The sequence below is a fragment of the Nylanderia fulva genome, unplaced genomic scaffold, assembly GCF_048542155.1.
Source record: "Nylanderia fulva isolate GAGA-0341 unplaced genomic scaffold, ASM4854215v1 Scaffold9, whole genome shotgun sequence".
Lineage (NCBI taxonomy): Eukaryota > Metazoa > Arthropoda > Insecta > Hymenoptera > Formicidae > Nylanderia > Nylanderia fulva.
The window spans coordinates 1,003,513-1,028,522 of record NW_028191026.1 but is presented as its reverse complement, the minus strand read 5'-3'; the positions used below and the strand labels follow the sequence as shown (position 1 = coordinate 1,028,522).

General features: G+C 34.9%; 1 protein-coding gene across 4 annotated transcripts; it reads right to left on the bottom strand.

Moving 5' to 3' along the window:
- Positions 1 to 172: 172 nt before the first annotated feature.
- LOC114946649 (uncharacterized) lies at positions 173 to 24,796 on the bottom strand. Of its 4 annotated transcripts, none has more exons than XR_003822673.2 (8): positions 24,737 to 24,796; positions 21,678 to 21,810; positions 5,858 to 6,502; positions 5,312 to 5,516; positions 5,087 to 5,135; positions 4,634 to 4,940; positions 4,033 to 4,310; positions 173 to 1,840 (listed from the first exon to the last, which is right to left on the bottom strand). XR_003822673.2 is itself a non-coding variant. In XM_029323264.2 (8 exons), exons 1-8 carry the CDS (start codon positions 24,794 to 24,796, stop codon positions 4,153 to 4,155), a joined length of 1,488 nt encoding a protein of 495 aa, XP_029179097.1. In that variant the 3' UTR covers positions 173 to 4,152. The 4 variants fall into 4 exon arrangements, 3 of the variants coding, with proteins under 3 accessions (XP_029179097.1, XP_029179098.1, XP_029179093.1); XM_029323264.2 differs by having other exon boundaries at positions 173 to 4,310; positions 4,634 to 4,792; positions 4,862 to 4,940; XM_029323265.2 differs by having other exon boundaries at positions 173 to 4,310; positions 4,634 to 4,783; positions 4,862 to 4,940.
- Positions 24,797 to 25,010: the final 214 nt, after the last annotated feature.

Sequence of the window (25,010 nt, the reverse complement as noted above, 5' to 3'; positions counted from 1 at the left end):
CGCACGATGTGCACGTGCGTGTGAATCCCGCGCGTTCTCCGCGTTTCTGGCACGCGAAGTCTTGCGATCTGTAGCGTTTTTTTTTCTCAAATTCGTCCCGTCAGATCGCGCGAATTAAAAAAAAAAAAATCACAGCCCGAAATTACGACAATGATAAAATAAAAAATAACAATTGCAGAGATTTGACTTTATTAAACATAGTAATTAAGAGATATCTACATTTAAAGAATATTTTTTTATAAATAGTCTTGAGATGTGAAGAAACACCGAATTCTATAAATGTAAAATAAGTTCTATATGCGAAGCATCTTATCTATTAAATATTTAATTAACAGTACTCAAAGTGCAAAGATATATATTCACTAATATGTTAATTGTTCTAGTGATCATTCTAGTCGCTCGTATATATTCATCTTACGAACAGAAGGAACGATCGCGACTCAAAGTTGCGTACAGCTGTTGCACGTCATTCAACGCGGTGCGTGCTTTCTGTACGGCATCGTCCCGGAGATTCAGCGTGTCTCAAATTCGTTCCTAAATCCCTTATCTTACGGCCACCGAATGAAGAAAATATATGCACTTCATGCAGAACCTGCGATACAAAGTTCGCTGAAAATATACATTTTACTTCAACTCCGCGAATTTTATATATAAAAGAGATTACAAATTAAATTATTTTATTACAAATTAAATTTGGTTGAGCTATTTTTAAGACACTTCAAAATAAAGTGTACTTATAATTAATTATTAATTTTTTTTATTATCCGTTTTTAATTGCGCTCTGTAATACACATGTGGCTCATTCTATACCGATGATTAAGTCGAATCCGTTATCTTGTCTGTTTGAATAAATCAGATCCGATGTTTACGTTGAATGTGTCAAACTGTATCATGTAAAGCGTACGTTTCTAAGAGCCGAAGAAAATTCGAGGAATCTAAACGAGAGTTTGAGGAAGCATAAAGTGATATCTCTCAGATTACAATTCCCTTGTGCGTCTCAATTAAAGAAACATCATTCTTATTTGTTTATTTAATTTATCAAGTAACCGCACAATCAAATAGTACACACGGCATTATTTTAATATTCTATATAATACATCAAATTACTGATTTAGTATTCGAGACAGGCGTAACTGAATATTACGTGCTTTATAATAATTAATTGAGAAAATGGATCTGAGAGATAAGTTAACGAGAGTGTACACGTTTTATCGGGAGATAGAAGTAAAAATATATTTTCTTTGTACTTTTCCAAATAAAAAAAATAATAATTCTACGTATACATATATATAATTTTTAATACTTATTTAATTGGAAAAGTACAAATATTATATACGCAGTAACGGCTTGTTTTTGCGGACGTCCGACTAGTTGCATCACGCAACACTTTCGTGATTTTCCTTTTAGTTACTTATATGTTTATATTGAAGAAGCAAGCTGGTTGCACTGCGCTGCACTATTTCACACGTTCCTCGCAATTATATATCCGGCAACTGGCCGAAAATTTATTTGCCGCCTCTAAGAGAGAGGGAGAAAAGCTCTAACGATGTCATCGACGTGCTCCTTTTCGCGGCGGTATATTTCCCAGGTCAGAAAATAAAATGCACGTGCTATTCCCGCTTCTCGATGCACGCGCGGTGTTGACGCGCCGATCCGGAGCCCGGCAGCGGTCGCTCGTACTGTTCCAGATTTTACGGAGAATATTAAAGCCCACGGTGCACGGCTTGTTTGCAAAACATCGCGCTCACAAACATTCGCCGGCCATTGGAGTCCAGAGTTTCCTCCCTCTTCCTTCTCCTCTTCCTCTCTCTCTTCGATATATACTTTTCTCTTCGACATCCTGTGGCGAGAGAAATTGTATTCTAAGGTACAGTGACTATGCCGCGTAGAAGCTATTCTCAACCGACCAGTTCCTTTTTCAATAATATATAATATTTCGTACAATATTGTATAGACATGTTTCGCATAATATTAAATTTTACAAGTCCTTATAATCTTATATAAACGCAATTTTTCATAATCAAAAGTAAATATCTGATTTACAAAAAATATCCCGTTTAAATATTATTTCTGAAATAATTTCTGAAATAACTCGCAAACAAATCGATTTTTTAAAGAAAATTGTGTTCTTTTGTCGATGATAAATAATTAAGATTTATTCTCATTATCTCTTATATAATGACTGTTACACTTTTTTTTACACGTTAATTTTTGTCGAAATGTATGCAGCTGCCACACAATATTCTTATGCAATGCACATATGAATTTCGGTGTATAATAATAATTGAGAGGAGAAACGTTACATATAATAGAAATTAACTTTAGTTGATCTATACATATAAGATTAATTACTTCGCAACATGTTTTTTTAGAGTTATTAACATATATACTAATCATATATTTACATTGCGATTGTCACGGATTTTAATTCTGATCTCTATAGTTGACATAAAACATATTTGTACGATTAAACATATATAGCTTTATTTATTAAATTCTATGTATATATGTGTCTGTGAAGTTAACACGATGTTCTACGAATTTCAAAAAAAAATACTAAGAGTTCTAGTAACACTTTTCATAGTTCTACAATTCCTGATAAAAATTAAAGAGTTCCGCATTCCTTATATTAAAAAATCAAAATTGAAAAAATGTGCTCACTTCGCAAATCTAGCACGACACTCTCCCCTCTAAAATACTAAAACACTTGAAATAATATCAATTTTGGCAAGAGTTCCCGATAGTTCTCAATTTCAGCTTACATATGAAATTTCACATCGATATTCGTTAACTAACAATTTATAATCAATTTTTTAATAATTACGTCCAGCACTAATAGAACTCTTAGTATTTTTATGAAATTCGTAGAATGTCGTGCTAACTTCACAGACACTGTATATATAAGAGGGAACTTTCTACAATAAGATGGTTTTCTCTACACTTTGTATCGCTCTTTTATAATAGATTTGTATTAAGCTACCGCAAATATTCATGTCGCAATAGAAGAGATATCATTCTCGATCATGTCTCAAAACATAAAGTTCGAAAAATCGAATAAAAATGTACTAAAATTTAATGGACAATTACTCTATCAATAATTTTACATTATCAATAATTTAATTAATCATTTATTTATTTAACAGAATATATAAGAGAGCTTAATAATAAGAGAAAAGAAAAAAAACATTAAAATAACAGCAGAAAAACAATAAAAAATAAACTAAAATGAGAGATAAAATAATACAAAATAAAATAAAATAAGATAAAATAATCCAAAATAAAATAAAGCAGAATAAAATGATATAATAAAGTAAAATACAATTAAAATTTAATCATTAATAATTTCACATTAATTCGGAAAAAAATCCTTCCGAGATAAATTCGTACATATCACGTTTTTCCATTCCGTCGCGATCGAAATGATATCTCGCAATGATTCTCGTTATGCGGAAACTTTCATTAGCCACTTGTTCAATGTTTCTCCATAGATATTAAATACTGCGAAGCAATCGTAAAACACGATGTACAAAGATAGAGATATTTTCAAGTGTTACCATCAAAAAACGAGACAAAGTTATGAGAGATCTTTTCGCAATCCTTTTGTTGTCACGCGACACATCTCCGACTCTCAGAACAGATAACAGATACAATCGCGATGGTTGTATCATTCTCTGCGAAAGGATTCAGTCGTTACAGGATACCGCATCGTATCATTTCATACGATAAGCGCGATTATATTCGCGCACAATACGTATTAACACACTTACGCAGTAAAAGACGCGAGGCAACACACGACGAGTTCGTTTATAACATCGAATTAACACAACAACGATTTTACACGAGTTTTACAAACGTATGTATATCCCTATTTCCTCGCGCGGGTTGGATTCCTCGTGAATAATATTATTAAATAACTATTCAATAATATTATTAAATAATTATCGGATATTATTCGATAATATTTGTTAAATTTAATCTGATCGGAATATTATTCGCGTTAACGAAATTTTAATATTCAAGTGTATCACTCACCCCGTCCGACGAGAATTCGCGAGTAAATCCCCGAAATAGCAAATCGCGCAAAATCGTCATCCTTTGTTCTTCAGCTCGAAACACACCTTACTGCAATTTCATCAACGGTTCGTCGAGAGTTCACATAAAGCATTTGGAACGCGTTTGGAACTCCATGGGTGCGAATCCCGTCGTGGAAACACTCGATGGCACGGCGGAGCTCATTATGCCGGACGAGACACCTCCGGCTCCGCTGGTCAACACGTTGTTAGTTCCAGGTTCCTCCTTCACGTTTACCACTGAAAGTCAGTGAACCATGTATACAAGATACTCCGAAACCGTCCCCCAGAGACTTCTCTCATTGCAAATTCTCCAGTCGGGATTTGAACAAAAGAATCTCCGGGAAAGACATGTAAATTATGATATTTAAAATCAGTCTCAAATTATTTTACAAAATACGTAATTTCCATTCAAAAACTCAAACCGTCTAAAGTCTGAGGAATTGACAATATATAGAATATAGTGGAATCATTTAATATGTAGACTTGTGTTATGATAAATGATATGTAGAATATAAATATCAGAATAAAATTTAATAGTAATTTTTATTAAAATCAGTTACTCTCGGGCCAATAGCATCTCCCGGCCATCGTGTCCGTGGTCATCGCGGTGTCGTGCCTCCTGCTGCACGCGGCGAAACTGTTGCCGAAGGAGCCGCTACCCATGGAACCGGGCGATCCGGCCGTTCCACCTGGAACATCCAGGTAATTGCCTTGAAACACTTTGTCTGGTCGTTCGGCGTTACCCCGCTCGACAAAAGAGGGCACAAAATGCGAGAATAATGACTCACTTAGCGAGGTACCCAGTTGACTGTAGCCATTCATGGCCGGGATTTGCATTGGCTGCATCGGCTGCAATTGCGATTGTAGCTGTAATTGAAAAAACTTATATGTGTCGAGCCAAATTTATCAGATAAATATTCTTCCCCAAAAGAATTGGGTTACATTTTATTCGATATCAAATTAAATATATATTATAATTTGTTATCTCTATACAGTTTTTTTATAAGACTCACCGATTGACAATGGTTGTATGAGAGCTGCGATTGTTGAAGACTCCATGGACTTTAATAAAAGAAAAACATATAAATATTGTCAATAAATTAAGAGATAAAAATGTCTTGACTCTCTTCGTTCTTTCCAAAAACTTTAGCATAATTTTTTGCAAACTTTTGAAAAATGTGTGATATATATTAACGCAAATATGTTATCATAAATTCGCATATGATATTTGAATATACCTCGTGTCGTATCGCGTGTAAGGAGGAGGGGCGTATGAAGGGGGTGAGTGGCCAAAAATGTTCCTAGCTCCCAAATGTACATGAGTTGTCGAGAATGGATCGCCGAATAGTTGTTTGTGGTGATACGGTGCATTTCTATAGGGACGCTTCATTCGTCTTCGCCTTCGGTAATTGCCGTTCTCGAACATATCCTCGTATTGTGGATCTACACGATTAACGCGAGAAAGCACATTTAGATAATAAATATCTATGAAATAGATACAACCAATTTTGATGCCACAAACATATTTATAATCATTTACGTGTGCGCATCTCGTAAATTAAAATAAAGAGATTATATTTCATTTATATGAAATATTATTGATTGTGAATAAACTCGTCTTTAATTTTACATAGAATAAAAATAAATGCAACATCTGGAGTCTGAATCCGCGAAAATTATGAATTGGCAATTAAAAATTCGTTAAATAATTCTATTTCTTACAAAAATAAAATCACATAATGAAATCTAAACTAAAAGATATCGCGGGCGAATTATCAATTTACCGAGAGTCCAAAAATTGCCCTTTCTCTCGCCGCCGCCCTCCCGGGGCACCTTGACGAAGCACTCGTTCAACGAGAGATTGTGCCTGATGGAGTTCTGCCATCCCTTCTTGTTCTTTTCGAAATAGGGAAATTTGGCGGTGATGTAACCGTAGATCTCGCTGAGAGTCGCCCTCTTTTGCGGGCTGTGCTGAATCGCCATGGCGATCAGAGCAACGTAGCTGAAGGGCGGTTTGCTGTTGGCGGCGACGTTGGTGGTGGAGGAGCCGCCGTTAGGGTTGCTCACCCCGGACGCGGTGACGGTCGCGCCACTGTCCGCGGTGGCCACGGTGGCCGCGGTGGGCGTGGAGGGTGCTGACGCTGACGGCGTGGAAGGATTGCTATTGGTGGTGCTGTGAAGGGTACCTATGGGCGACGAGCCCTTGTCATCCAGGTGATGATGCGTCGAACTGGAGCTGCCGGTTGTCGCCGGGTGCATAGAGATTACGGCGTTGGGGCTGTGCAGAGTCTGACGAGCATGATGGTTGTGGTGGTGATGGTGACTCAGTGGGGAGACGTTGTGTGACGTCAGACGCATGCCGATCATCGCGCTGGCGTCCAGGTCCTTTGAGGTGCCGCCGATGCAGCTCTGCAGCTCGAAACTGCTCACTGAAATCAAAAATTCGACATTTTTAATACCTGACTCGAGTCATTTTTGCTAGTTTTTTCAACGATGAAACAAATTGACGTAAATAAGTACAGACGAGTTTTTGCAATTTTTTTTTTCTGGCGTTATATGATGTTTAATTAAATATTGCGTAATAATGGAAGAAGTATTTTTGTAGGATAGAGCTGCGGCAACGAAATGACAGCAAAGCGAGACGCATGATCGCGAATTCCGAGACGACGATCGGACGTGACGATTACTCCGAGAACCTGGACAATGGACTGCTCGTTGTCTTCCTTTCTTTCATTCCTTTCATCGATCGGCTGATTCGCGCGCACGTGAATGCGTATCGTAATTCTCAGAAATCTCGCCCGGGCAAAACAATTGACCCATTTAAGAGGAACTTGTACCTCGGGACACTCGAGGCCTACATAGGTTTTATGTTTAATGCCGAGAGTCGATATACGAAATACGAAACGATAAACCACGAGCGAGCAAGAGAAAGAAAAAGAAACAGGGGCAAAAAGAGCACTGATAATCTAAAATCTAAAATATGGTCTTTTGCAGATACAAATTTAGATGTTTGATTAATTTAAAAAGAATTTTTGTCAACTTTATGAAAATCATTCAAAGATATAGTAATATTTCATAGATCTATTCATTTTTTAATTTATTTTATATTTCATCAATGCATCATCTGTATTAAGATGCACTTTCGTGAAGGATAAAATTTTTTTTTATTCTATAGAAATATAAAACTAGTAATTTAGCCTATGGTCTTTGAAGAGGTACAATTTAGATGTTTGATTGACTTAGAAAGAATTTTTGTCAACTTTATGTCAAATCATTAAAAGATAGTAATTTCATAAATCCACTAATTTTAAAATTTATTACTCGACGATGTCAATTATATTTCATCGATGCATCATCTGCATTAAGATGCACTCTCGCGAAGGATAAACATTTTTTAAAATTCTATACATATATAAAATACAATTTAAAACTAGTAATTTAGCCATGTTATGTAAAAACTTGATAATACGTCGTAGAGAGCAATATTGAATTTTCCTTCACCATGCGCGAAGCTTTGCAAACGCAACTTCCATTAAAACAATACGATAATCTGTTTTTTTGCGATGCGATAAAATCGCAAAACGCCGGAGAGAACGAGAGAGAAAGAGCGAGTTGCACTCGCGTACTCGGAAGTACGAGACGAGGGGGATGAAAGGGGGTGGAGAGGGGGAGAACGAGGGACCCGGCATCGAGTGCATCGGTGCCCCGCGGCACGTGTAACTGGAACTGGATGTAACTGGACACCAATAACTTACGTGCGCGCCGCGGGCGAAATAGGGAAAGAGAAAGAAAAAAAAGCACGCGCGGAACCGAATAAAAGCGAACGAACTCGGGACGAGGCAAAACGTGGAAGAGACGGAAAAGGGCGAAAGTCAGCTCCGCGATTAAATCGAAAGAAATTTATCCCCAAATCCGCCGAAAGATCCTCGCGATACATTTTTCTATTACTTACGCGTTATTATAATATTATTAAATAATAATATACAATGAATTAAAAAATAAGTTAAGCTATTTTTCAAAAATAGGGATCATCGATTTAAATCGTAAATTTTGATGTTTTATAAATATGTAAATATTTTATGCAACTATATATATATGCATATGTTAAAAAGGATACAATAAATAAATAAATATACAGAGAGAATTTTCTTTTAGAATTTAACTTGAAAATCACGGTAGGACAATATGGTGTTGGAAGAATTTTATAACACAGTTTCTCTGACGTAACAAAAATATTAATAAGTAAATTTTACTATGATAAAATTAATCGAACATTTTATTTCTTATTTTTATATCTTAAATTCTTCCAATATCATATTAATCTCGCACGATTACCATGATTTTCAGGGTAAATTCTGAGAGAAAATTCTTTCCATGTAACAATAAGTTTTGATTATGAATATACAATAAATATACGAAGATTAGATTAGACGTGGAGCCACGCGTTGAAAAGCGAATCTGCAGTTTTATATCATCATGTAATTAACATCACACTACGAGTCGTTAACCGCGTACGTTAACGGCCGCACAAATTGCTCCGCACGCGTGTAAAACGCGTGGAAGAAATTCTCAAAGCGTAAAATGACTATCGTAAGGGGGAGAAGCTGGGGATAAAGATCATATATCTTGAAACACATTTCGCAGTTACGCTGAAACCTGTGACATACGAATTACTCTTCGAATTATTTCTTACGAGACGTTTATGAATCATGAAACAATCATGAGCGTCTGCATGCAGGATTTTTTCCAGGAAGGTGCATAATTATTTTTTTTATTTTTTATATTAAATGTGCAAATAACTTCCAGTATTTACTCAAAAGGAGAGCAAAAAATAAATAATGCTTAATTTATATATTTTTTTAGTAAATTCTAATTAAGTGTAAGATGCTTGAAGAAAACGGTACTTCACCCTCAAGAATCTTTTGTATTACACGTGCAGGCAAAGTGGCACTTTGTGCTGCCGTGTAATACAAAAGATTCTTGAGGGTGAAGTACCGTTTTCTTCAAGCATCTTACACTTTGCCTGCACTTGTAATACAAAATATCGTGTGTATCAATTGCGGATTGACAATTGTTCACTCGTGACCAATTGTCAACTTTCCGCACTTGATACACAATATACTATTATTTGACAAACGTACGCGATTAGAATGAATGATACGCGGATATAAAAGACAGAAGATCTGCAATGCAAATCTGTGCTTAATAAAGATGCTCGCACTCAAGTTCTCGGTGATATAACGATCGGTGCGAAAATCAAACGACATGTATTTCGATCCGTTACACGGGATATATTACGTGTCTACAACATCGTCGGCATAGGTTCGACGATACTGTTGCCGGTTACGGATCGCGAAAACGCGGACACGTGCTCCGGGCTAGAGATGGATTCGCCAAACAAGACGTCCAGGCAACACACAGACAGACTGGCTGACACCGGGTGTAAAATTTCCCGGTGTCGCGCCAGCAGACCTCGTCCTGGCGAAGAGACGTGTTGTAGAAACAAGGGATACATTGTGACGTGCCGTGCTCACGCATCGATCGCACGATGATCTCACGAACGTCATGCACGAGCTTCGCTCTTCTCGAATGACGCAATTTTTTTTTATTTTTTCTTTTTACCAATCGCGAATTCAGCAGAAAGTTATTCGGTCCACGAAATCGAAGCGCAAGGAACAAGATAATTGTATATGCATTGTATTTTGATATCTACGTGTAGAGTAAATTATAGACTTAATTATTCTTGCACTAAAATAAAGTGCGAGTGATTTTTTTGACCAATCGCGAATTCAGCAGAAAATTATTTGGTCCATTAAATCGAAAGCGCAAGGACAAGATAATTGCATATGCATTGTATTTTGATATCTACGTGTAGAGTAAATTATAGACTTAATTATTCTTGCACTAAAATAAAGTGCGAGTGATTTTTTTGACCAATCGCGAATTCAGCAGAAAATTATTTGGTCTACGAAATCGAAGCGGAAGAACAAGATAATTTTCTCTTAGAACTTACCCTGAAAAACCATAGTAATCGTTGGATAATATATGGTATTGGAAGAATTTTATAAGAGTTTCTCTGATTAATATTTACCACAATAAAAAATATTAATATCTATCAAAAAGAGATATAAAATATGCTCGGTTAATTTTATTATATATACATTATTACATACATATTAATATTTTTTATTGTCGTAAATATTAATCAGAAAAATTTCATAAAATTCTTCCAATGCCATAGTGTCCCACAATTACCATAATTTTCAAGATAAATTCTACGAAAAATCTGCTCTGTGTATAAAGCAAATTATAGACTTAATTATTCTTGCATTAAACAAAAAATATACGAGTGATAAAATTAATATTCAAGTTGTTCATATAATAGATTCGACAAGATATTCCTTCGAATAATATTTTATTCGTATATTAAGTTTCTTGAAAATTAAATAAAAATGATACATTATATTTAATAAAAAAAAGGAGAGAATGTTACATTAATAAAATTAGTACAAAATGATGTAATTTCTCTCAAGTATCACAAAAACATCTTTTCATATTGTTTCAAAATAAATGGATAAATAATTTTCTCATGAGATTTCACTAATGAATATATAGTGTCAGATCTTTTACCATATCTGATAATATTAAAACGTGAAATAATATTTTGCAAATTTATACATCTCCGGGCCATGTCGATTCAGTTTTGTTCGTATTTCCGGAAATATGATTTTTTTTCCATCGCAAAAAATACGCAAAATATTCATCTCTATATATCGCCATAAAATTGCTCGAAAAAGCGACTCGAGAAAGAGAGAAAAATGGATTTTAATGTAACGACGCAAATCTCTCTCATATATATAGCTATCGTAGCTGGCTTCCAGCGAGGTGTACGATTTCCTGCAGTAGCGAGAGGCCAGGATCATCCTCGTGTACACGAAGAGAGGCGGTGTTTTGAAAACAAGAATACGCTACCGTGCTCGTTTATTGTCATAACATCGATCCGCAATGTTCCGCGATGGCCGCGACAAACTGTATCACATGTATCATCCGAGAGAGCCCTAATCACGAGAAGAGAAATACGCAATCTCCGGGGATAATAACCAGTCGTTCTCGATTGACCTCGGAAAAGTGCGCGCGACTTTAGCACGAGAAATTCGATATTACTGATAACAAGATCGAATGATTGACATCTTCATTAATCTTATATGTATTTTTTAAATGGCTCTGGAAAAATATAAGAAGATATACACATGTTGAGAAAAAATTCAAACCTTTCCGCAAAATTGAATAATCTTGGGAATTATAATTTTTTTTTCCTTTCTCGTGTCTTTCTATATATCTAGTATATGCTTTTAATACCATTTTGTGTGTGCATGGAAAGAATTTTCTCTCAGAATTTATCCTAAAAATCATGGTAATTGTGGGACAATGGGATATTAAAAGAATTTTATAAGAGTTTCTCTAATTGATATAATAGAAAATATTAATATGTACATAATAATATTAATCAAACATATTTTATATCTTATGATCTTGTGATAGATATTCAAATTTTGTATTATGGTAAAAATATTAATATTAATCCAATAGCACGATTCCCATGATTTTCGGAGTAAATTCTAGGAGAAAATTCGCTCTGTGTGTTTCACCAAGTGTGCGAAATTTCTGAGATAAAGGAATATTCACCTCAACAAATAGCTATGTAAAGAAATGTCAATGATGCGAAAAGAGAGACGCAGATATACGGAATTAAAACGGTGTAGATTTCAAGCGGAAGTTGAAGAGAGCGGAGAGACCTCACGTGATGTATCTCGGTGACGCGAAAAGAAACGGAAACGACGTAACGCGTAGACGGTATATCGATTAGCCCCTCGGAGGGCGAAGGTCGTCGTCTTCGTCGTCGCAGAAAACCGTGGCATTCGCATTCCTGAAATGCTGCTGCTGGGTTGAACGAGGAATCGGTATCCGGCGCCGATAAGCGAAATACAATACGTCGTGACGTCACGCGCGTTGCACGGTGAACCGGCGCGGTGACAGAACACCGTGACAGAACAACGACAACGGGGCAACGAGATACAGCCATCTCGTCTTCGGAAACGGATAACTCCCTCCTTCCCACTGAAAATCTCCTTGTCATATTTCCTACTTGCTAATATTAGGCTGATTCATATAAGTTCCTCTAAATAATTACTGAATCACTTATGAGGAATCGTGAGTTTTTAAATTGAAACAATCGCAGATGCATAAAAATGCAGTAATAACGAATCACAAAAAAATTGCATGTGTTTATTATATACACGAAGAGAACTTTCGCTTTGAATTTTTATCCTGAAAATTATGGTAATCACGTGGAACAATATCATAAAAAATATTAATATGTACATAGTAAAATTAATCGAACATATTTTATATCTTAGTTAGTGTAGTAGATATTAATATTTTTATATTGTGGTAAATATTAATCAGAGAAATTCGTAAAATTCATAAAATTTTCCCAAAGAGAAAATTCCCTCTATGTACAATTACTATTTCACCTTTTACTTTTTTGTATCAAAATTTCTGAAATTCTACGAGAAAGAAATTAACAAATTACCAAAAATTTATCGTAATTAATTTTAAATTACAATTATTAACTATTTTAAATACAAATTCAATTTGTTTACTAAAACGGAACTTATTTATAAATCAAACACAGAGATTCCGAATTATTAGGTAATAATTCAGAAAATTATTCAGATAATAACTCATAAAAAAGTCAAAACGATTAATTGGTTATCTGCTTACTCGCAAATTCTACGATAAAGAAATTGATACATTTTCCTCTTGATAAGATTGAATTAAAGTGAGAAATCTTTCCTTCTCGTCACACAAATCTCTTTGCAACCGCAGATGTATATTCTTCCAAGAACCGTGAACTCATTCCGCGTTGCGTAAAATTGCAAAGTCGGCGGAACATCGGCGAAGGATATCGAGGAAAGGCAGCAATTGCATTTTCGTATCCCAAATAATTATGACTCCGAAGGCCAAATTTGCGTAATGTTTATTACATCACGTGGCCTCCTCGAGCCGCTGACCGCTGCATTCCATTTTGAATTGCAAAACATTAATTGCGATTTCTGCTTTTGACTCGCACCTTTTCAAATCAAAATCTTTATTATTTCATGTTGTATAATATTTATATCCAAAATCTTTCAGAGAATTCGCCAAATGTATAATGAATAGCGTCGATTTAAAATATGATCTACAAATTTTGAAAGATTTTATATTATATAAAAAAAGATGTGTGTCTATATTATGCATATATTAAAAAAAATATATTTTATACCGTTTCATTCTATTCTGACAGTTGGGAATTATTTTACTGCGTATCCGTTAGATTAAAATTTATATAAAATATAGTTTTGTCACGAGACAATACGATATTGGAAGAATTTTATAAGACTTTCTCTGATTAATATTTGCCACGATAAAAATTACTATATATATTTTACTATTTATTTATATAATAATCATTATATATTTTTCGTGAAATTCGAACATATTTTATATGTTACTGTGGATATTAATATTTTTATAGTGTAAATGTTGATCACAGAGAAATAAAATTCTTCCAACATCGTCCTATATGATTACTACGATTTTCAGGGTAAATTCTGCATATGATTTCGTCTTCAGGATCAGGATTATTCAGGAGCAGATGTGTGGCAACGGGTGTCGCGTAGCGAATCTCCAGTTGCAGTCAGGTGTGTTGGCGAACGTTTTGTGACGTTATCGCGATCTTGGCTGCTTGCTCATGCACCTTAGCTCCCTCTCCTCCCCTTCCTCCCCTTTTACTGTGCTCTATCTGTCATATATGTATATACATAGCTCCCGGCGTGTATTACATAGAGCACGCGTTACGTTTCCGCATGTGTGTATATACAATATATATGCGTAACATACGCGCGAGAGCACATTTCTCGCTACTGATAACGGATCATTCTTTCGAAACGCTATCGCCGTCAAGTATAAATATTTTGTAAATTGCCTGCCGATTCATCAATTCCGTAAGTGTCATTTCTTTCCCTGTTTCGGCAAATGATTTTCGAAGGTTCTTTCGAACAAACTTCTTCCCAGTTTAGAAACCTGAATTTAAAGTGTAAGACAGGCAAATCGCGGATGATAGTGCGTTATCCCAACGAAACTAAATTTTTTCGTTAGAATTAAATACCTGTGCATAAGGCACCAAATTTTACTTGGTCACGGCCTTGTGCACAGGTATTTAATTCTAACGAAAAAATTTAGTTTCGTTGGGATAACGCACTGTCATCCGCGATTTGGCTCTTATTGCCTGTCTTACACTTTAAATTTATATTTATATTACAGAGCCTTGTTAAACTCTTAATTAGAAACCTGAAATTTTTGTTCGTTATATAATAATATGATAAAACGAATGATAGATAATATAATAAAATGAATGTGTTTCTGCTTTTATCGCACACGCGTACACAATTTCTCCATATATTCGATTCGCCTGCAATTAAGCTTGCCAACCGGCCTCAATTAGGCGATATCCGCACGCGTGCATCTGGGATATCATATGCATAATGGGATTTTGCTAATTCGATGGGATCAAGTGGCGAGGGCTCGAAAGAGAAGAGCGTACACGTGACCGCGTATCGACCTACAATTAGAGTAGGAAATGTGCTGAAAACATAATACGCTCATTAACATGATATGCATATACGTGTGTCCGCACATTCGATCTTTTTACTTTATAATAAAATCTATGAAAAAAAAAAAACATCACTTGTGTATATAATTTTAAAATTGTTATTATAATACCTATATATTTAATTTTTATATAATTCATGTTAAAATTATTATATTTAATTTGTTCAATAAATTTTTATATTGGCAGAATTAATAAAAGCATGTATATACATACATTTATGAAAATATAAAAAAAAGTTGGGTCTCAAAAAGACAAGTTAATTTAATTTTTCTACAATAAAATCAAATTTATTGAACTCGAATATTTGTTTCAGTACTGCCTTATAAATAAAAATCATTGATTTGAAAATATTGATATTTTCTGTGAAAAACTATTTGTTTCAAATCAACGATTTACTTATAAGGCAGTATTAAAATCAACATTTCTTAATTTAATAATTGTTTTTTTCGGTGTAGGCTAATTTCATAATTCGTCCAAATGATCGATGAGAGAAAAAGGGGGTAAAAGGACAAAGAGAGAGAAGAAAGATACACGAGACGCGTGACGAGGGTGAGGTCAAACGAGCCTCGAAAGCCTCGCGGCGACTCTCGGCTCGCGATAGAAATTCGATACTCCGTCGTCGTCGGCGACTACCTCGTCGTCTCTTTTCATCCTCCTTCTCCTTCTGTACGCGCCTTTTAAAACATCATACCCGAGAAGAATAATGATTACTCACTCGCGTCCCGTTTTCTCCCTCTGCCATTTTCCGCGCACATATGATTATTCGAGAAAAATCGGTTTCGTTGCACAAAAATCCGCGAAATCGTATTAATCGGCAAGAAAACCTAGAGTGAAAGAGTATCGAGTGTGGGGGCCTCGTACGAGGATAAAAGATATAGACTCATACGAAGCCAGGGGGCCAGAGGGTCATCTCAGTCGCGACTGCGACTTATCTCGCGATATCTTCCGCATGAGCCAATCGTCGTTCGGTATCTCGACCTCAGCATCGTCGGCGTCGTCGTCGTGACGTAAGGAGAGAAGCGTATATGATTATATATATATAGTATATGCTAACGCAAGCTCATATTAGTTTTCTACGATTCGATCGGTCTCTGCCGCATTTATACATGATATTCATCATTGGACACTCGAGGCATCTTTCACTTCCTGGTCCATAAGATTCAACTTTTATTGTTACATAATTTTTTGTAAAAAAAAAAGTAATATTACCCATCAGTTTCTTTTTTTTGTCAATAAAATAATTATTATATTCATTTAATTATTATTGTATATATTCATATAATTGTTATATTATTTTATTATTTTGTGAATTTTCTAATGACAATGTATATTTAATAAAATTGTCATCAGACTGTTTTCGATCTTATTATCGCGTTCACCGCAACTTGACAATACAGTAATTATTCATCCAAAAAAAGACGTGCAATCGTACACAGAGAGAATTTTCTCTTAGAATTTATCCTGAAAATCATGGGACAATTATGATAAGAATTTTATGAGAATTTGTCTAATTAATATTTGCCACAATAAAAAATATTAAATAAAATATTAATATATAAAATGTACATATTAATATTTTTTACCGTGGTAAATATTGATCAGAGAAACTCATAAAATTCTTCCAATATCATATTGTCCCATGATTGTCAGGGGATAAATTCTAAAAGAAAATTCCCTCCGTATAGTTCTCGTTTTCGAGAGAAGAGAGAATATTACTTCAATTTTTCCATATATCCGCGTTGCATCAAGAGGACTCGACGTCACCGACGACTCTTCGAGATCCGAAGTTTGCTACATGATTTTGCTTACGTAAATCTCTTATTACGAGTTTATCGATCACGGCCGAGCCTATTCCGCAACGTAACATTCACGTAATATATATGTAACGTCCGTTAATTAATTTCCGCGAGATAAGGGAAACGAAGAGAGAATTTCGACTCGGGAGAACAAGAGGAGAAACGTGATATCCCTCCTTCAGCGACTCGATTTTTTTCTCGCGAAAAAGATGACGAGATTTATCTCTCCGCGCTATCGTGTTTTGTTATAGTAAATATGCAGCTCGAGTGCTGTTTTGCACAGGCGTTGTGCGTATACATACCCGCCATTCGCATTGATTAACAGAAAGAGAGAGAAGCTTTCTCCCTTCCTCTCGATGTCGTAAACGAGAACGCAAAAACATAAATGAGCGCAGAAGTCGAGCGATCTGATTATTTAACAAGAGAATTATAAACGCGATACTATATCTTTTCACGAAGGGAGGATTTGGCACATTATGTGTATGAGTTTCCATTATCAAATCTCGTTTGCGCCGACTTTATTCGATTATCCATGCACCCGATTGCATAATTCGCGAAATCGGTATTCTTAAATTCGCTCTTGCAGGGATAATTAATTATCCCAATTAGCTCTGGCTTTACCGTAGCTTATCGCGAAGCTATGGTAGCTTCTGTCAGTTTCTATAGAACGTATGATGTATAACGTCGCTCTTTGCTTGCGATAACACTCGCGATAGTCCTTATCGCAAAATTAGCGATCGCCTGCCAAACTGCCCTTGTTTACTACGCATAATATTTCGATACTTAAATATACGCGATGATTATATCCCTGACCTGATTTCCAAGTAAATAAACAGGGTCATCGATTCGTACTTTCTTTAAAAAAAAAAAATCTATCACATCTGATCAAAAGTCCGAAAGAGTCATTTTACATTAATATGATAAAGCAAGAAAATTGCGATCAAGTGTAATAGCAGTTGGTTAAATCGAGAAAAACTTATCTCGCGGTTTTGCGATACGAATGATAGATTTAAAAAATTCGTGACCTCTGGAAGACAAACGTAAAAGTCAGATATATTGAAATATATAAATAATTATTCCACATTCGTGTACGTTAGATGAGTGTATCCGAGATAAATTAGTATTATTAATTATAATAATAGTATTGGAAAATATATATAGATATTATTCTGTCGTTCAAGAATCATCCAAGTTATTTCACTCATTATATCACTCAGATATATTAAATAAGATTTCCACAATCATACAATAGACTGTAATATAATCAGACCGCGGAGCAACGCAATAATAATAATTAGATCAGCGTTTAAGAGCGATAATCGCGGCTACCCTATAATTAGACGTGTCAGCTATTTCGTATGACTTTATCGTACGGCCTTTATTGCCTCGATAAACTTGCATTGCGTATATAATCGTGGTTAAACGGCGAATAGATGTTCGCAACAATGTAGATCACATCACTGCAACTTTGTACCAATCGACATAAATCATTCGATCGAGAGTCCATTTCGAATCCGATCCAGCAAAAAATATCCTCAAAAAATTATGAATAATATTCTGCACTTCGTACACACAAAATCAAATGCTTTTCTTTCGAGGAGAAACTTGTCTCTACACAGGAAGAATTTTCTCCTTGAATTTTCCCTGAAAGGGAATCATAATCGTGGACAATAATATAGTATTGGAGAAATTTCATAAGAGATTCTCTAATTAAAAATACTTACCACAATAAAAAATATTAATATGTACATAATAAAATTAATCATATTTTATGTCTTATTGTGGGTATTAATTTTTTATTGTGGTAAAATATATTAATTAACATTAATTTTACTATGTACATATTAATATTTTTTATTGTGGTGGATATTTTTAATCAGAGAAACTCTTATAAAATTCTTTCAATACCATGATTTTCGGAGTAAATTCTAAGAGAAAATCTCTCTGTAATAAGATGATAAGTTTAACCTTCTGTCAACGAAATCGCAAGTGTCAAAAACACGTGGTTGCTTTGCATTGAATATGAAGAGGTGAAAAATTATTAACGGAAGAGTTCGGTCGCGAATTCGCGATACCGATTAAAGGGACGAGAAGAAGGATGAATATATCGATTAATATTCCCCCGGTCTAAATGCGAGCTCTCCAAAGTCGCGACCTCCATGAGTGGAATCCACGAAGAAGCTGTCGTCGTTGATACATCGGCTTCGCTCCGAAAAGCACGCGCAGCCTTCCCAGATTAGCCATCATAACTTACGGACGAGTGCTCTAAACACCCCGATATCCACCCGAGAACACGAGAAACGCTCGTTATTTTTTGTCTCCTGTCTCAGCATCTCGTTCCCGACCGTCTTCGGAGATTCTTTTTTCCCCTTCGCGACAGTGTCTTCTCTCTTGTCTCATAATCAATGTTCTCGTGTAACAATCTTCGGGGCAATGTTTTTAAACGTCGCGTAATCATCGGGTCGTTAAATGACATAATCGAGAGAGTGAGAGAGAGAGAGAGAGAGAGAGAGATTGGATTGACAGAGATATAAAATAAAAACATGTAAATAAAAGAGGTAAGAGAAAGATAATTCGCGACAGATTAAATACGAATCTTTTTCTTCTTTAACTTGGTAAAAACAAAGTTTATCCCCCGTTTTATTCTATAAACTCAAAGTGCAAGCATTACAAGTGCATTTGTTAATTATTTCTTGAATCTTATGAAAATATTCATATTGATGTTTGTTTTTTATCATATAACTATTTTTACCGCATTTTTAATATTCTATTCAATATTTACTATTTAAAATATCAAATGTAATGTATTTTATTATTTAATATTAAATTTGTAATACTAAATTCGATACTAAATATAATATACGTTTCCCTCTCTTTCTCTCTCGATTCTCTATACGAGAAATATATTAAATTTAATACCAACAATAATAAATATGACAGTTTACATCAACATTGATTATCGAATATTACGAATTTATAACGCGAGAGAATTTACGCGAAAGTTCCTTTATCCTTTGATTCATCGAATAAGTATGTATCTCGCAACTGTTGCACGTCTCTAATAGAGACTTATCTTCGAGAGAGAATGCAGGCTAACCAAGAAACTATTAACGATTAGACAACGCATACGCACTCACACATATATATTTGTATCTGCGTATAACACACCGGAGGACATCGATATCCCTCTAAGATTTCAGCCCTGTAAGAGGCCGACGTGCGATTAATCGGGAGTCGTGTCGGCGAGGTCGTATCTCGGCCTATCTATCTATCCGGACATTCAGCGATTAGCGAATAATAAAGTCCGGTAAGACGATCCCGACGACGAAGGAGCTGCGCGCTTATCGCGCTCCTTCTCTCTTTCTCCCTTATCCTCTCCTCGTAGATGTTCCTCGCCGACCGTTCGTGACGATGATCGCCTACGGAAAGACGAGCCTCGGGCAATCGCGTTATACTTATACCCTATTACCAGCGATATAGTCGACCACCGTCGTCTCTCGGTGGCGAAAAGTCAAGAAAGAAAGAGAGGCGCAGAACCACGTGCTCGGATCATTTGACAGCGATAATACGGAATTCTTCGACGCGCGAGAAATCTCGATATGTCAAACTTTATTCAAAGAAATATATACGTGCGGTGACCATTCTTCATAACTGTTGCTTTAAATTTATTCACTTTTCCAAAAGTCAATTTTATCCTTTAGTTTTGATGTCCAAGGATTTATTTCAACATGTTTCGAATTAGTTTCAAACTATATAAAAATATATTAGAGTTTTTCTGTGATTATTAATATTTACCACCATATGAAAAAATATTAATATGTACATAATAAATTTTATTATATAAATTATATACATAATAAAGTTAATTCAACTATTTTATATCTTATTGTGGATATTAATATTTTTATTGTCATATAAATATTAATCAGAGAGATACTCTAATAAAATTCTTCCAATCATAATGTACCATGATTATCATGATTTTCAGGGTAAATTCTAAGAGCAAACTCTGTGTAGACTTCTGATAAAACAGGATTTTTTTGCATGTCGATCTCCACAAAGCTCTAAAATTTTCAGGTTTATCCTTAATTCTCTCAGAAAATATGGTCACCGTAGATATATAATTAAGAAAGAAATTATTTTATCGCGAATAAGATATGGCTTTAATTATTTATAGTTTCATCTTTCGTCGAATAAAAAAAATGAACAATTCCATTATCCAATGCAGTAATATGCACAGTAGTTTATATCTTCGCTCTATTCGAGTACACCTCAAATAAAATATTTATTAAATATATCGAGAAGCAAATACACCTACGCGTTAATTACATAAAATATCCATAAGTAAACAGATTGATTATAAATCGTCGAAACGTTAAATGGATAATGTTGCATTTCGTCACCGCGAGATAAATGACTGAAATATCTCTCGACGATGTTTCCCGCGGAATTAGAAGAACGCGACGACGATTTCGTCCCCGGCCAATGTGCGGAGAAGACTTTATAATCGCCATAGAGAGACGAGAGAGATAAAACGTGTGACTAAATGCCGCGCGGAAACATTGAGGATTATTCTCTCTTTCTCTCTCTTTTCTTCTTGCACACGCAGGCCTCTCGCAGTATATCATTCCTTCTCCTTTTCTTTCTCTCTCCGAGGAAAGCCGTCGGTCTCGTCGTCGTTTTCTCGCGGAGAAACCTCGGTGGCCCTCCCTCGCGACGACGTTCCCGAGACTACAGTTTTGTATTATTAGAACGCAGCCTTTAGCAACAACCCGCTTTTTCTTCTTTCAAAACACCGCCGTGTGTGTGTGTTTGAGGACGATTCGTTCGGGGAAAAAATTGCTACTTCGATTCTTTACTCTGTCTTCATTCGATTAAAGTTAAATAGGGTTTATATATATAAAAAGATTCAAATTGATCAAACATTTTCTCCCTGTTGCTTTTAATTGTGCGAGAGAAATCCTCGATAAATAAAAATTAATCTAGCATTTTCTTTTTCCTAGACTCCAGACTTATCTCATAATGTGTTCGGAGGTAGTTTAAATTTTCGTCCGCAAAACGCACGACAGAAATGATGATGAAGAGGGCACCTACCTTGATGAAGAGGTGGCAGAGGCGACGGCGGCGATAACTGAAACGGTTCCTGTTTGATCTTCAAAGAATGTGGAGAATCCTGCATGCCAGTGAGTCCTGTGCTGCCCAGATTTCCATTCCCTTGCTGCAGCTCCTGAAAAGATCAAATTCATGAAATCTTCCGTTCAATTCCAGTTTTCTTATACGAAAAACTTCGCCTTAATAAACGAGCAAAAAAAATATAATTGAAGATAATTATTTTAATCAATTATATGTGTGCCGACTGTTTGTATTCAATTTTGGAATTCTCTCAAGGAAAATTATTTTAAAAAAACTGTATATTTAATTAAAAATAATATCGAAAAAATGTAATTACATTCGAATTTGTATCATTCAATAAACGGATAAAAATTACTCCGAGATTCGAAAAAGGGAAAACGCGGTAAATCTTCGGTAAAGGATGGCGCATCGACGAGGTAAATTCACGTCACTCTGAAATATTCATCTACACAACATAGTTGTAATAGAGTCCGAGCGACGGAGGTAAACGAACCGAGAAATCACCGACGAACGGCGAGAGCAAAGAAGTTCTCTCAACGAAGAGAAGAGAAGGAGAAAGAGAGAGGCGGGTAGGCCAAAAGACTTTTGGCTTGGTGCTTGCGATGTTTGAAGTGCCGTCACCGGAAGCTTACAAACACCGACTCGGTGTTGTGACATCGTATTATGCCAGAACGAAACTTACGGTCTCGCTAGATCGTTAATTTGCGATCTGGTTTTACGAGGCTCCTAGGTATTAGCTTCGCGAATCGTCGACTCGCAAAACACAGAATTGATCCTCGAGAACCGTCAAAAAGTGGCTAATTAAAGATATTTATAGCGATTATGACATAAAGATTATCTTATTCACATTTATTTCTATCATTTTTTATACAAATAAATAGACATATATTCATATTGTTTATAAATCATATCTTGGTTGTAACTTTCAGATACGAATAATAGCTTTTTAAAAGAGTTGCTACTTGTCTATATCGAAGATAGTTTAGAAGAGATAACATATAATAGGATATTCTTAATTTTCAAATCAGATTTTCTTCAAAATAATGCATTATATATTAAAAGTTTGGCGCAAATTATTCTATCGCCAGTTTTTTGCAGCGTTTCTTATCACATTAAAAATAATTTCAAAAACTTATTTCCGGTCAAGATTTGCAGTCACAATCTTATTTCTTATATACTTGAAAAAATGCTAAAAAAAATATGAAGAATCATGAGAGATCAACATGACAGACACGGATCAACGACACGATGGACAGCACATTTAAATTATCTGAATGACGATAAAAAGTCGCTATCGTCATTATTTTTCGTACATTACTTTTGTCGAAATTAAAAAACTCAGGAAATATACGACATATTTATCTTTAATCGTTTTAAAAAGAAAACACAATAATTTTATTAATGAGTCTTGATATTTTTAATTTAAAAAAATCTATTAAGAAGATGCTAATGTGTATAATAATCACACATAAAATTTTATTCTCATTACATAATTTCTATTTTCATCCAGTCGTAAGATATATACTTCAAATATAAAATTAAATCAATATAAAATATAGATATAAAATTTATTTAAAAATTTTGAGGAATTATTCATATAGTTTCTTAATTTTATTATCGCCATTTTTACTACAACAGAATATATTCATATGCTAATGCTTGTAAAGAGTCAATTCTTTTTTAATTAAATAATGAAATAAAAATTCCCAAAAAAGAATGAATTCGTTCATCTAAAAACTATATAGAGATCTTGTTTTGTACATAATAATTATATGCTAGCCAGATTCGTGATAGCATTATTAGATAGCAAACGACGAAATCTCGTTCATTTTTAGCAAATATGTTACGTTGTACATGAAAGATTTGACATTCGTCCTTTCGTGTTTAATCTCTATCGAAATCCTTAAAGACTCGAATGATCGAACAAACGAACCAACGAGTGAGTAATCAGAGTTGTCATCGATTTTTAGCTCATGTTCGCAAAGCTGTGTTAGCAAACTGATAGATGGAATGATCACACAATAACCCACTTTTAATCCATTCAATGATGGAAACGAATAACAACACGATAATGTCACGTCGATGTTGAAATCTGTCAATGACAACGGAATAATATATACTTTTCTTCTCGCTTAAATTTGTTTAGTAGCTCGAAAACTATATTTCAGAGAGAGAGAGAGAGGGAGAGATTTTAAATTATACGTTCTCCATTTTATTCTCTTCGTTATTCCATCTGCAAAGACTGACTGAGATGTTTGTTAATTTAGGTAAAATAAAATAAGAGAATGTCTATCTAAAAAAATTCGATAAAATAAACTCTCGATAAAATTGCAAAATTGTCGTAGAAGAAATCTTAACGAAGACGTGACTCGCGAGTCGTTGTGAAATTTTCGAGATCACGACCTTCTTGACTCTTTTTCCTTTCGTTCCCCTGTTGAAAGATAAGCGAATATGACGCTGAAGTCGATGATCGTTCTCTCGCGTCGTACGTGTTCCGCGAAACAAGGAAAAACCATATATGAAAAAACAAATAACTAGAAGGAAGATTGCCGAAACAACTTACAAATGTAGATAGAATAATAGTCCGTAAACTGTACATTAATCATATAATTGTTCATTCAAATGAAACCATAAAGATATTAGTATTCCACTCATTCTACAATATTTTGACTAATACTATTTATCCTTTCAAATTCAAGAACATTCATCGATTTTTATTCAATTATTTTTTTTAAATATGTGTTTCATATTTCACATTTTTTATTTTAAGTATTGTGTGTGCTTTCTTTGATACTTTTTACAAGCAGTAGCCATGAAAAAGTCTTATGGTAAAAATGACAATAATAAAATAAAATATAGTCTTATAGTAAAAATGTCAATAATAAAATCAAGAAACCATGAATGATTCCTTTTAAAATTTCTTTTGAGCCTTAATGTTAAACTCGTCAAACTCAACTATCTTATAACAGACGTTTTGTGCTTTATTAGATAAAAAAAATGATCGGATTTTATTTACTCACCCCAGACACAGGAATGATGTGGGAAACCATCCTGGACCTGTCCACGGACGTGTAATTCATAAAGGTGTTGGCCGTCGCCGCTGCATTTACACGATGCTGCTGCTGCTGCAACTCTACCCAATCACCAGGTAGACTCTCCACAATTGACACAATCGCTGACAGCTTCGACACGAGTCAGATTCAATAATCCTTCCAAGATATCGTCAAAATCTTTTAATGTTCGAAATTTTATTTCACTGGCATTTCGAAGTTGGGCGATCGCTTGTATGTATTT